General features: G+C 32.4%; 1 protein-coding gene across 1 annotated transcript; it reads right to left on the bottom strand.

Annotated features, from left to right (window-relative positions):
• Positions 1-284: 284 nt before the first annotated feature.
• LOC139516784 (uncharacterized) lies at positions 285-6345 on the bottom strand. Its single transcript, XM_071307088.1, has 5 exons — positions 5997-6345; positions 4807-4951; positions 3130-3338; positions 2228-2339; positions 285-1415 (listed from the first exon to the last, which is right to left on the bottom strand). Exons 1-5 carry the CDS (start codon positions 6258-6260, stop codon positions 1252-1254), a joined length of 894 nt encoding a protein of 297 aa, XP_071163189.1. The 5' UTR covers positions 6261-6345; the 3' UTR covers positions 285-1251.
• Between the last annotated feature and the right edge of the window lie 8726 nt (positions 6346-15071).

Here is a 15071-nt window from a genome sequence, read left to right as displayed (position 1 = left end):
TGGTGGGGTTCGTGTTGCTCAGTCTTTAGTTTTCTATGTTGTTTCTTGTTTACTATTATTTTTCTGCATGTTTGCCTTTTTTCATTTTTAGCCATGACTTTATCAGTTTATTTTCTATTTATGAATTTGACTGTTCCTCTGGTATCTTTCGCCCCCTCTCCTTTCGGTGGTATCCTAAATATCAAGTCCATTGGTTAACGTTAAGTGTCACTACTCGCTGACGAAATATGGGTTATTGAGTGACAGGACATTATCATTTTATCAAAATGTGAAATAAAATAAAATTGAATGTATGCACTCTATTTAATATGAATATTTTTAATTGGATGTAAAGTATTTGAAAGTGAACAATGTATAAAAACGTAGAAACGTTAGGAGCTTTATGATCAAAATTAACCAATACAATGAAAAACAACGACTGTAAATAGCAGCGTCTTAGATCTCAAGCAAAATAAAAAGAAAGATTCATATAACAGAGGCGAGTTGTATGCCGATGATACAACAATCAAACGACAAATTGAATATAACCAAAGTACAGACATTAAATTATCTTAATATTAACTAAAATCATATATATTTTTTATCATATTTTTTAAACAAAACTCATTTAACGAATGCTTTCAGATTAAAAATTACAAAAAGTGACATCAAAATACAAATCATTAACAAGAATTCGTATAGGACTGTAAATTCAGAAATTATTGCGTTCATTTATTTTTGCGATTTGTCATTTAAGACCAAAATGTGTTTTGAATTTTCGCGATATTCATAAAAATCCTGTTTAATTCATATAAAATTTTCAAAATGCAATTTTAAAATATTGCAATTATCATTCTTAAATTATTGGATTAAAGTAGTGTACATCAGGTGCACCTTTCGTCTACAAAATGACTAATTATTAACGCTCACATAAAAATGTTAAAGGGAAAATAAATAACGAAGTTAAAGAGCATTGAGAACCCAAAATTCCAAAAGATTTTGCCAAATAAAGCTCAAGTTATCTATTCCTGGAGTGGAAAATCCTTAGTATTTTGAAAAAAATCTAGGTTTTAAAAACAGTTAATTTTTAGTTATGATCAAATCAATAATGAATTATTTTTGTCAACACTGAAGTACTGATCTTTTGGTTTAATACTTAATTTCTCTATCTATTTCTTAATCAATTGGAATTATTCTCGATCTAAGATATCGGAACACTACCATACTTTATTGAAAAAAACAAAAACACAATATTTACATATCCAGTTGGTTCTACCACTCACATGTAGATATTTTTCCAAGTAAGTATTCCCTTTCATAATTGAATAACGAGCTTAGTGTTGTAAATAATAAGAAGTCTTTAGTTTTCATGTTCATCCGATTCTCATATTCTGATGAGCATAGCTCTCCACTAGGACTGCATACATTCATTGCACCTAGAAAACAGTTTTCTTTTTATAAATAAATAGTGCTGAAATGATTAAGAGAAAAGTAAAATCACAAAAATACTGAACTCCGAGGAAAATTCAAAAAGTAAAGTCCTTATAAATCAAATAACAAAATAAAAAGCTCAAACACATCAAACTAATGGATAACAACTGTCATATATGCTTTGTCTATATTCCTTTTTATGTTTCTTTGTTACATATAGTCGTGGCTCTGTACTTCGTCAAATTTTTCAACCTCATTTTGTTTTTTTATTGTACGATTTTAATTATCTATGCAAAATCAACCCGTAAAGGATTGAAAGATTTTAAGTACTGGGACCGAATCCTTACCCTGGCACATGACTAGATTAACAGTAACTCTGAATTTTAGACGTCACACAGGTAGACATAGAATAATTTTGTCGTTCAAAGTATTACGGAATGCATAAGTATAGAGTTACATCAAATGAATATCACAAAAACAGACTTAACAGTAAAAGTAATATTAATGAAATAATTTTATCGTTCAAAGAATTACGGGATGCATTAGAACAGAGACACGTCAAATGGATATCACGAAAAAAGACTTAACAGTAAAAATAATATTAATAAAGCCAAATAAAAGTATTTTTTCCTTTTTTACCTTTTTTATATCTCAATTCATTGCATAATTCTGTCGGAACCACAAATACAAAGTATTAATCTATTTAATAATAAATTTGTTTTCCTGAAATTCCTTTTCAATCATCAATTTTATATTATTTCTCAATTAATTACACTTCTTTTTTTATTATAATTCAAATACAACAATCATGCATTACCTTTAGAACTTCTTGAATTAAACCAAGTTAAAACTGCTTCCACCCAGTAATTTACTGCTGTTGGTGGTTGAACATTCCAAACATCTTTCGTTCTGTTTAAATTTTCTTCCAGCTGAAAAAAACAAAAAAAGACGAAAGGGAAACTATCAGTGTATTGTTTCCATGAAGAAATAGTTTAACAATTCTATAGGGGTTTTTTTTATTCAAAAGAGCCCATTTATTTCCCCTAAAAAAAACTTTACATGTAAAAAGTAAAATAACAAAACTAACAAGCTCCAAGGAAATTCAAAACGGAAAGTTCATAATCAAATGGCAACATCAAACAGATGGATGGTGCTAAAATCAACGTCATTTTCACAGTATTGGAGAGTTTTCTTATTGGCAAAGACAATAGACATACATGTAGTGTATTACTTCTAATCATGGTTCCCTAAATAGAGCAGTACAGTCATTTATAACTAAATAAACAGATTCGTTAATAAACAAGAAAAAGGTGATTTTTAAAAGTGAATATCTAACATACTGGAGCATAAAACCAACTAACAACAAATACAGTATAATATTATTTATTGTTTCCGGTCATTTCTGCCTGGAGTCTCCGTATTGTATACTCAATGAAATTACATAAACGCTTTTTTTCGACCTGAAAATTGTGTTGTTTATAAAAAAAAAAAAGAACATGTGGTTCGATTGCCAATGAGACAACTCTGCACAAAAGACCAAATGACACAAAAATTGACAGTTTTAGGCAATCAACAATAATCAAAGCCCACTCCGCATTGTTTTTCTTGTATGTGCAGTATTGTTGGTATTTAAACTGTAATTTAAGACATCATTTATTTGAGTAAGCGTGCAATCATGAATTCTTTACTCGATATAAAACCTTGGTGAAAACCACTTACTATGCTGATTATCTGTGATGGAAATAAATGTGTTATTATAGATTCTGCAAAAGATTTTACAAGGAGATTAACCATCTTTTTCTGTGGGTCGTTTTCCCTGCATTCGATATTGGCGTCGACGACAACGATCCGCCTTCCCGGATAAGCTGAGCTGTTCGCTCTTGGAAGTCCATTGTAGCATAAGGAAGAACATTCATCATTACAGGAAACTAAATCGATAAAACGGTATTAATATTATGTAGTTTATGGCTCAGTTAGTATCAGAATTAATTGTTGTCGAGATTTGCAAAAGTTTATTACAGAAATAATGAAAATTATAACTGTTACATCAGAACTTGGGACCAGAATTGTCGTTAATGTACCTTAAGTTACAACTGTCATAACTTGATATATTGGTAAGGATATTAATTGTGTTTTGTTTAAATCCAGTGGTTAATATTTCATGCATATTCAGGACGAACACAAATATTTATACTTTAACAACTTATGTCCTCATTTTAAAAGAGTAGATCTATTTATTTATTTAACCTCATGGAAATGGACAACTACAAGCAATAGTTGCCTTTAGGATTTTATAAGACAATTGTCACTCAATTTTCAGGATATCTTCTCAGTAACAGATATGCGAGGACAAGTTTAACAAAAATACCGAACTCCAATGCCAACTTGCAAGTTTGGTCAACATGAAAATAAAAGCTAGGTGTATGCATGGGATAACTGATAATACATTTGTTATTAAAGTCATATGAAACCTTAAATTAAACAAAATATGCATATGTTTTTTAAAACTAAATGAATAGTTTTCATTATACATCTTATATACATATACTTTTTTCTGAGGAAAATTCTTTAATTTGTCCACATTTAGAAGAATTTACTTATTTTTAATTGCTTGCTGCCAGGAAGCAATTCGCCGACATATTTTCCGTATGCATAGTGACCTAAGCGTGACCCTCCTCGTATAGATCCGGTGATAGCAATACGCATGAATCTGTCATTAAAATAAACAATTACTTGATTGTGTATGTTAGACACATGCTAAATACCCATGCTTTTTGTTGATTATTTACTATAAGGTGACAATCGGTAACCTTCGGCTTCAAAACACGGCATTTAATGATTAGCCATATTTGTTAAATCATAACAGACAGATAGAAAAAAAACTTGACGATTATACGATATATTTGCGTATCAAATGATAAAATCGTGCACAGAGGACTAAGTTTATGATATATACATGCATTGGTTCAAGAATTGGATGAACATTATTTTTCACCAGTCACTCGTTTCTTATGACTTAAATATGAACTATGTGCATTCAGCTATTGTAAAGTTATGCGCGTTTTCCTCTTAAGGTTGATGGGGTTCCGTTGGTTTTGATTTGTGACCCGGATTTGTTTTCGCTGAATCGATTTACGGCTATTGAACAGCGGTATACTCATATTTGCCTTTATCTATGATATTTATTTGTTTCGGTTTTAATTGTCAGGACTTTGTTTGGTTTCTTTGGGTCGCCATTTGTTCGTTGTCTTGTTTGTCCTTCATCTTTATTTACACCTTCATGCAACGTGCAACATTTGTAACATAAGGTGATATGTTGTATGTTAAATCGAGTATTGTAAAATAAGAGTTTGTCTGTCTTTCAAAAAAAGAAGCCTTTTAAGTAATACAACTTACATTTACATTCATCCGAAACAGCATAGTCAGGGAAGGCATCTGTTAACAGTTCATTAGAACTAAAGATACCAAAACTGACTTGTGAAACTGGCCCTAGTGTGTCAGCTGACATAAATCGTATCATTAGTTGAATAAGTTTGGATGCCTGAAATTATTCAAATTATATCAATACTGACGTTTTTTTTCTAATTCGAATTATTCATTTATTATTCATTATCTGCCAATAGTCTCTTTACTTTGAAAATCAAAACGGACTTCAAAATTATTCATACAAATCTATATAACTTTTTGCTTAAAAATCATAATTTAATTTGAGCACTACTTTTACTTTGTAGTCTAAAATCAGTTTCAATTGACCGTGATATACAACTGTAGTTTAATTTGAATGTTGACTACAATGATTCTGTCTTGAAAATATCTGTAGCAATAGTTATCAAAGGTACCAGGATTATAATTTAGTACGCCAGACGCGCGTTTCGTCTACATAAGACTCATCAGTGACGCTCATATCAAAATATTTATAAAGCCAAATAACTAAAAAGTTGAAGAGCATTGAGGATCCAAAATTCCAAAAAGTTATGCCAAATACGGCTAAGGTAATCTATGCCTGGGATAAGAAAATCCTTAGTTTTTCGAAAAAATCAATGTTTTGTAAACTGGAAATTTATAAAAAAAAATGACCACATTATTCATATTCATGTCAACACCGAAGTGTCGACTACTGGGCTGGTGATCTCTCGGGGACGAAACGTCCACCAGCAATGGCATCGACCCAGTGGTGTAAATAGTTATCAAAGGTACCAAAGCAAGTCAATAGTATTACGATATGAGTGAATCGTTGTCTGAATACATTCATAGAAGATGCGCATTGATGACGCACCCGTTCTTGTTAAATTGCTTTGAATAATCGACATGAATGTACGAATTTGAAACATTGTTAACTAATATTGCCTCATCTTTATAATATTGATATTATCATGAAACATAACAAAATATTCATTTTCAGCCAAACACAACTTATTTTTCATAGATTTTTACTATTACGTTTGATAATAGCAATTGTAAAAAAACACTAATAACAATCCATCCGTACTACGAACAACGGAAATAAAAGATAAGTTGAAAGAATAATCTACAGATGTAACACTTTATACTTCTTTTCATTCAGAGTGATAGTTTACGTAACAAACCTTATACAGTGTTGAATCTTGAACTGACTGAGTTGCAGCAAGTTCGAATGAAATTCCATCAGGTTTTGTCCCATTACTGGAGTACGTGATGGTGCAAGGCTTTATCCAGGCTAGTTTATAGTTCTCATGGGAGTCCCGTCTGTGACGATTGTTAACAGGTTCCAAATGATAGGACTTAAACGAAAAGGTTGAACCATGTATGCCTGAAAAAATACACAGATTGAAAATGTAAATTGTCCACATAATACCGGTACCCACCGCCATCTTAAAACGACGCTTTCTTTAATTAACCAATTTTAAAGTTAATTGCTTTGCATAAGTCACAAATATAAAGTTTTAAAATCTTTTGATCAAAATAAGGTATACTCTCATTTAAATGTGAATATACTGGCGGTCAATTGGAAACATAAATCAAAAGATTAAAAAAATACTATTGTTTTTTTTTAAAAGGGTCTAGGTTTGAAGGTATGATTGAACTATTAAATAATTTAAATAGCACAAAAACAAAACTGCAATGTTTGAATGGGCACCTGACTTTCTTTATTAGGCAGAAGACGAGCGTCATATTAGCTTATTGAAAAATATATATCTGATCTATTGTGGGTTCATTATTATTCGTTGGATAGTAATTTTCGTGGTTTTCATGGGTACAGGTGAACCACGAATAGGATGTTCAATGAAGTACAAATTTTCTATCCGGCCGTATGCAGACTTTGGCAAACCTCGAAGTAAAATATCCACGAAAATGCAAATTTTCCCAAATCCACGAAAACTGGTATCAAGGAAAATAAATGAATCCACAGTATATATTTCTTTCGTTATTTGTTTCTTTTGGTTGCGATGTTGTTTTTTTTTTAGTTAAACCTCATAATAGTCTCGTTATACATTGATAAATATTCTCAAATTTATTGAGATACATAACAGAATGTGATATAAATGCTGTCATCACTGGACTAAAATATATTTGTATTTGATATTTTAAAATTTACTTTTTTGACATTAAAAGATGTCCAATAGAGAAAAACATTTAAAAAACTGAAGGAATTGTTTTAGAGACTTCAACATTTGAATGGTTAATGTAGATACGATGGTACATAATAAACTCATCATAGATACCAGGATTGAAATTTTACATTTGCGCCAGACGACCGTTTCGTCTACAAAAGACTCATCAGGGACGCTAGGATCAAAACATATTAAAAAGGCCAGATAAAGTACGAAGTTGAGGAGCATTCAGGACCAATACTTCCTAAAATATTTGCCAAATACGGCTGTATCGCTGACTGCAGTTTAAGTATCGTTTGGATACACTAACGACACAGATGGAAAAAGAGTTTTAGCAGGGTTTTTTGGTACAGTACCAGTTTCAAACTTAAAGTAACATTCTATTTTACCTTTGATAACTATTATTACAAATTATAGACAACATTAGTTTATCGATGTCCATGTATCGTAAATCTCTCTAGAATATGAAAACTAAGATAAAAACAATCTGCGGATATCGCATGACCTCTAACTGGAGCGAGACTTTTTTGTGTAGCTTTAACAGTTATCAAAGGTACCTGGCTTATAATTTGATACGCCAGACGCGCGTTTCGTCTACATAAGACTCATCAGTGTCGCCTAATTCAAAAAAGTTAAAAAGCCAAACAAGTATAAAGGTGAGGAAAACATCTCCAGTTATGCTTGTATAATCCATGCAAAATCAACAATAGGAAATATGACAAAATCGGTAGGTAGACTCGGTAAGACTTCTTTCGAGTCCCAATATATAACATTTTTACGAATTTGTTTAAAATGTAAACTTTTAGTTATTCATTGAAAGGTAGGATACTTTTGTTACATAAATATGTGCTGTTGTTTTACAAAACAATGGTAATAGCATCATAAACTCATGAAAAAATCATGAAATCATCCCAATTTAAGTGCAAGTGTCCGAACTTGTGTTCAGTCTTAATTTGTAATCATATGTTCTATAATACAAAGCATATCTAAAGAGTATAAGACTTAACACGAATGTGGTTACACTTTAGGGGGAAAACCTGAAAATTTACGTGTTATGGCAAATTAGATAGATGTAACATATTTCAGCTTGAATTTGAACGTTTTTAATGACAAACTTAGTTCAAATGTTTAATATAACTTAATTTAATCGTCCCACGTTGACACTTTTAAAGTTGTTTTAAAAAAATGTCATCCGATGTGATGTACTTCCAATGTTAGGCCAGTATAAGCGCTTACCGGACTTCAAAGATCAGACGACTTTTCTGGTAACGAAATATCTTAGACTTCGACGAAAAAATGTCGCTAGTGAATTGAGACACACCTTGTCGATGAAACAATATTATTGGTGATTGTTATCTTTACCAACTTCATAACAAATAACTGGTGGTTAAATGAACACTAAGAGTCATGTTTTATGCAAGAATGACATATGCAAATGCAACATTAGTACACCTATTTAATTGTCATACACCGATTTAGCGAAAACAAGTCCAGGTAACAAACCAAAACCCAGGAAACATAATAATTATAAGAGGAAAACAACGGAACAACAGAAACACTGAACTGCTACAAAAACACAACGCCAACATACATAGAAATTGACTATTTATAAATTCAGTGTTTTGACTGTAGATAGTTAACCCTCAGCTTGAAAGAACAATAGTTTAACAGTACGAAAACTAAAAGACTCTCCCATTTGTAAGTTGTGACACGAAAACAATTTGGAACATGATTAATCTTTTTCGGTCATACTTACTTAAAAAGATGGAATATAAACATGAAGCCAGAATGCAATGGCAACAGCAATTGACCGATGTTTGACTTTATAACTATTGTGATCTGAGTGTCACTGATGAGTCTTGTGTAGACAAAACGCGCGTCTGGCGTATTGAATATAATCCTGGTACCTTTGATAACTATTCAAGTGTCCAATTGTTTTGAGAAAGGAGGCCAATTAGGTCTATGAATAATTAAGTAGCTAGTGAAGGCTGGTTTTAATCAGACTTTGAATACACATGATATATCAATCTTTAAAGACCAATGGTTTTAATCACTTCCATAACAAACATGTTCAAGATAATAAAGACCAAAACACAACATCAATTTGTATGAAAATCATATTACGTAAGTTGCTTAATACTCGTATAGACTTTATGTTTTGACAATTTATATGAAACCTCAGCAAATATTCCCACGGATTTTACAAGTAAACACAGCCGGGCTCACGTACTTAGATAACAAAATGAAGGCAAATATATTCAACAATCAGTTCTCCTCAGTATTCAACAGCAATGAAAACAAATCTATCATAAAGAAAATGATAACACTATCTCGGAAAACGGAATACACAAACTACTGTTTAATCTCAACATACATAAAGCTTCAGGGCCAGATGAAATTTCTACAAGATTATTGAAAACAATAGCGCCAGATATATCATCAATACTTACCATCTGTTGATCAAAGAGGGACGAAAGATACCAAAGGGACAGTCAAACTCATAAATCTAAAACAAACTGACAACGCCATGGCTAAAAATGAAAAAGACAAACAGAAAAACAATAGTACACATGACACAACATAGAAAACTAAAGAATAAACAACACGAACCCCACCAAAAACTAGGGGTGATCTCAGGTGCTCGGAAGGGTAAGCAGATCCTGCTCCACATGTTGCACCCGTCGTGTTGCTTATGTGATTACAAATCCGGTAAATAGTATAATTCGGTAGGTCACATTCATGAAAGGGAAGGGGATTGTAGTTACGACGTAAGGAACATATCCGATGTCATTTGTGAAACGGTTATTCCATAACGGTCAACCAACTCGTGATGGCGTCCGTAAAATTTACGAAGGGATGATTTCAACTTCACCATTTGGAACTCTTGGTTTAATAGCTTCCTTGTGAGCAGTAACCCTCTATCAAGAAAATCATGATAGGAAATGCAAGCACGGGAATATCGTATCAATTGGGAGATATATACCCGTATGCAGGTGCTGCTGGAATGTTGCTACTTAGAAATGGAAAGTTCACAATTGGAAAGCTGAAATCATCTCTTTTGTCGTAAAGTTTTGTTTTCAACCGACCCTCATTGTCAATTTCTAGATGTAAGTCAAGATATGAAGCCGACATAACTGTGTCTGTAGTATCCTTTATCTCCAATTCGATGGGATAGATGCGTTCCACATAGTCACCAAATTTTGAATTGTTTAGTGAAAGAACGTCATCTATATAGCGGAAAGTAGAGTTAAAGGATATTGCTAACTTCTTATCTTTCTTCCTAAGAAGTTCCTGCATGAAGTCAGCCTCATAATAATAAAGATCAAGGCACATTACCACCTGACTGTGAAAATGCAAACGTAGTCCCAATATTCAAGTTTGCCAGAAAGTTAACATAATAAAGAATATTTGCCGCAAGATTGCAGTAAACTTTGACCATTCAATATGTTTGCCAGAACATTGCGAGAATAACACAATATTGACTGGGCATGCCTAGTTGGCACTTCCTGGAAGCTAACAATTTGAAATTGTGGCTATAGGTCATGGTGGTTGTGTTTGGAACATGCATTTCACATATAGTAATAAATCAAGGAGGCATTTTAGTTCAATAACATAGGATATTCAATATGTAATTTTGTAAGTACTAGTACAAATAATTTATAGAACTGCATGTTTTAATAAAATAATTAATGTAACATCATATATAATTAAATAAGCAACTATATATGTGTGCTTAAAAACTACTGCTATTATGAGTTTGAATTTTGTAACTGATGTACTGTACCATGTTTATTAAAATTAAGTTCAATTATGTAACGCAATTATTACCTAGCTTTATACCCAATACACATTTGAGATTTATCCTTTTTCATTTCTTAATACAGGTATATGATGTCATTTGAGAATAACCCCTGGGCCTTTTTCACAACTCAAATGCATGTAGGTATTCCCTTTAGACAATAACAATCAAAACCAAGGAGTAAACAAAGACTCACAAAACCAACGGACATTTACATCAACAGTTATAAATAATAATTAAGAAACAACACGAACTCCACTAAAAACCGGGAGTGAAATTAGGTGCTCCGGAAGGGTAAGCATTTCCTGCACCGTATACGGCACCCGTCGTGTTACTTCTTTGTTCAGTTCGGTAACGATGGAACTGAGGAAGAATATCAGATATGATTTCTGACACACGTTTGTCATAATGTCCAATCAGCTCATGACGGCGACCGTAAAATTTCTTGAGTGATGACCTTAATTTGATTGATTCATAGCCCTCTCTTAGGAACTTTTGAGAAAGTAGTATTCCTTGTTCAACAAAATCAACGTACTTTGAGCTAGCTCTATAGTAACGTATCAATTGAGACACATATAAAATTGAGAATGGAAATGGGGAATGTGTCAAAGAGACAACAACCAGACCAAATAAGAAACAACAGCAGAGGGTCACCAACAGGTCTTCAATGTAGCGAGAAATTTTCGCACCCGGAGGCGTCCTTCAGCTGGCCCCTAAACAAATATATACTAGTCCAGTGATAATGAACGCCATACTAATTTCCAAATTGTACACAAGAAACTAAAATTAAAATAATACAAGACTAACAAAGGCCAGAGGCTCCTGACTTGGGACAGGCGCAAAAATGCGGCGGGGTTAAACATGTTTGTGAGATCTCAACCCTCCCCCTATACCTCTAACCAATGTAGTAAAGTAAACGCATAACAATACGCACATTAAAATTCAGTTCAAGAGAAATCCGAGTCTGATGTCAGAAGATGTAACCAAAGAAAATAAACAAAATGACAATAATACATAAATAACAACAGACTACTAGCAGTTAACTGACATGCCAGCTCCAGACTTCAATTAAACTGACTGAAAGATTATGATTTCATCATATGAACATCAGGCACAATCCTTCCCGTTAGGGGTTTAGTATCATACCATCATAACATATATGAGAAGAACATAACCCGTGTCATGCCAACAACTGTTTTTAAAAAATAATGTGTTTAGTTCCGATGCAAAGACCTTATCAGTGACTCAATATTAACGCCAAAATATGCAATCTTTAATGACTTGACAACAGTATCGTAATTATATCCCTTCTTAATAAGTCTATTCAAAGGTTTTGTAAGTTTCTGAGGTGAATACTGACACCTTTGTGCTTTATAAAGAATATTACCATAAAAAATTGGATGTGAAATACCTGAACGTATTAGAAGTCTGCATGTTGAGCTATATTTACGAATGGTGTCTTTATACCGATGATAAAATTTAGTAAATGTTTGTGATATCGAAAACCCTGGTGTAATAATTTTTCAGTAATACATAAATTTCTCTCGTTAAAATCTAAAACATTGTTACATACACGAGCGAATCGTACAAGTTGAGATATATAAACACCGTAAGATGGTGACAAGGGAACGTCACCATCTAAAAACGGATAATTAACGATAGGAAATGAAAAATCATCCCTTTTATCATAAATTTTAGTATTCAGCTTTCCATTAGTGATATAGATATCAAGATCGAGAAAAGGGCAGTGGTCATTGTTAGTATTAGCTTTATTTAAAGTAAGTTCAACAGGATGAATTTCATTAATATACATACTGAAGTCGTCATTATTGAGATAAGTGGTGCACAGTTAGTCCCCATTGGAATTCCGATAATCTGACGATATACGGAATCCCCAAAGCGAACAAAAATGTTATCTAGTAAAATTCAAGGGCATATATAGTATCAAAGCATGTCCAATTAACATAGTTTTTTTTGTTTATTGCTACTAAAAAATGACCTAAAAGAGTTTGAACATATATATTCACATTCTGATTTTTTGAATGCCCATTTAATTAGGTGTGTGAATTTTTTCTTAATGAGAATGTGGGGCAATGTGGTATACAGGGTAGAAAAATCAAAACTTTGAACAGATTCAAAATCACCAATATAAGCATGCAATTTATCAAGTACTTCCAACGAGTTCTTGACACTCCAAAAGTAATTTATTCCACTATTTTCGAAGGCCTTATTTGAACAATTTATTATCAGGTTTTTAATTGTACCAAGTGTGCTGGTAAGAAGAATAGACAATTTAGTAGTTGAACAATGACTTGAAGACGAAATAAATCTATATTTGTAAGGGGTTTTGTGTAGCTTCGGAAGCCAATACATAGTTGGGACTTTCATTGTATTTGGCTCTGCTTGTAAAGCGGTGGCTAAAAGTTTATGTTTGTTACAGATTTCGTTTTCTGAAAATGGAGTCAGTTGGAATGTTGGTGAATTGGTGATTTCCTTTTTCAGAACCTCAATGTAAAGTTTACGTCAAACAATTATAATATTATTAGCAGCTTTATCTGCCGGGACAAAAACAAATTCCTTGGCTAGTTCTTTTAGTTTATGACTGATACGAGAAATAGGTTTATTGTGGTTATTGTTTATAGTAAAATGTTCTTTAAAATGTTGAATACGTATATCAACTATCTTCATTACTGAATTAAAAAAAGAGTCCAAAGATTTTTTGTCAGCTTTTTCCCGTTTTATCCATTTCATACAGTAAGTATGGAGTGAGTCGTGGATGATATTACGACACTCATTCCAATTAATAATTGACGGGGGACGATATTTAGGTCCTTTACTGAGGAATGATTTTAACTCTCGGTCTTGAACGATGTTAAGATCTCCTGTTATAACATGGGAAATGGGTCCATAAATATATTCGGAATTACTGCAATTACATGAAGTAGGTGTATTTTCACTGATATTAACATCTTTACACAATTGACTATAATTAAACACAAATTTCCGGGTAGATTTCTTGTAAATATAACAAATAAGAGGTAGCTCAGTATTGTCAAAATATCCAGGAATTTGTTCTTTAACAGAATGGTCGTTAAATATACCGGCAATATTTACAAAATCAAAGCCTTTATTGACATACTTAATTTTAATAAAATGTTTTTTATGAGTTTCAGGGCGATCAATTTTGGGAAATGATTTAGAATAACAATATGCCATAATAATTTGAACAATTTCATACTTAGGACTGCTATATGAAATTGTATTGCAATCCTCCAAAATTTTATTTAACTTATTAACCGGTAACGAACAGAGTTTTGTTAACAGATAATGTCTGCCGTTGTTTTTTTGAAATAGAAATTAGGTCCGAAATATTGGTATGATTGGCCCGAAATTTTCTTTGATTGCGATTTGTTCTACGACCGTGAGAACGTTTTTTACGAACAGTTTTAGAAACTATATCCAAAATGTTAACGGAATTGGTTCTAGATATATTACCAATTCCCATGATATTTTCATTTAGACCGAGAGGGTAAACTGTCTGTAATTTTTTAATCCAATTTAATTCAATTATTTTCCGTGATCGTACAAACTTTGAATGAGATTCACCAGGCTGCTTATTTACTACTTCTAAAGGTTGAACTGCTAAATATTTAAAAGGATGGTTGTGCTTCTTAAGGTGTTGGTAAATGATACTTTTGAATTTATTGGGTCTTTTAAAACGATACAGATGTTCTTGAGTGCGTTTAGATAAATATCGTCCAGTTTCTCCTACGTACTGAATACCACACCCCGGTTTGTTTCATGTGAGTAAATAAATAATACTGTTTGTTTTTCAAGTTATATCAGTTTCAAAATTTAAAGAAAATGTGCGACCATTAAACGTGGACCTTACCGTATTGTTGGTGGAAAGACGGGGACATGTAAGTCATTTTTTGGCATGACACTTATCGATAGAAGGGTAACCACGATTTTATTGTTAAAAATGTTAGCGATGGTAGTATTTTTAGATAACCGATTTTGAAGATTGAGACGTGTGGATACTCCATATGCTGGTGCCGCTGGGATGTTGCTACACAGAAATGGAAAGTTGACTATAGGAAAATTAAAATCATCGCGTTTGTCATAAATTTTGGTATTCAACCTAACATCAGTAGTCGAGAAAAAGGTCTAAATATGAAGCAAATTTATCTGTGTCGGTAGTATCTTTAATTTCAAGTTCACTTGGATATATTAAATGTAAGTGATCACTGTATCTATTATTATTAAGAGAC

This window comes from Mytilus edulis, chromosome 3 (genome assembly GCF_963676685.1).
Source record: "Mytilus edulis chromosome 3, xbMytEdul2.2, whole genome shotgun sequence".
Taxonomy (NCBI): Eukaryota; Metazoa; Mollusca; class Bivalvia; order Mytilida; family Mytilidae; genus Mytilus; species Mytilus edulis.
This window is presented reverse-complemented; position numbering and strand designations above follow the sequence as displayed.

Bases quoted from the DNA above. Each gene is read 5' to 3' on its own strand.
- LOC139516784 (XM_071307088.1), bottom strand. From the start codon at position 6,260: ATGGCGGTGGGTACCGGTATTATGTGGACAATTTACATTTTCAATCTG. The intron at 2,340-3,129 runs GTAAGTGGTTTT...TGTTTTTTTCAG, and splicing joins CATCACAGATAATCAGCATA to CTGGAAGAAAATTTAAACAG. The intron at 1,416-2,227 runs GTAATGCATGAT...ACTGTTTTCTAG, and splicing joins TAATTCAAGAAGTTCTAAAG to GTGCAATGAATGTATGCAGT.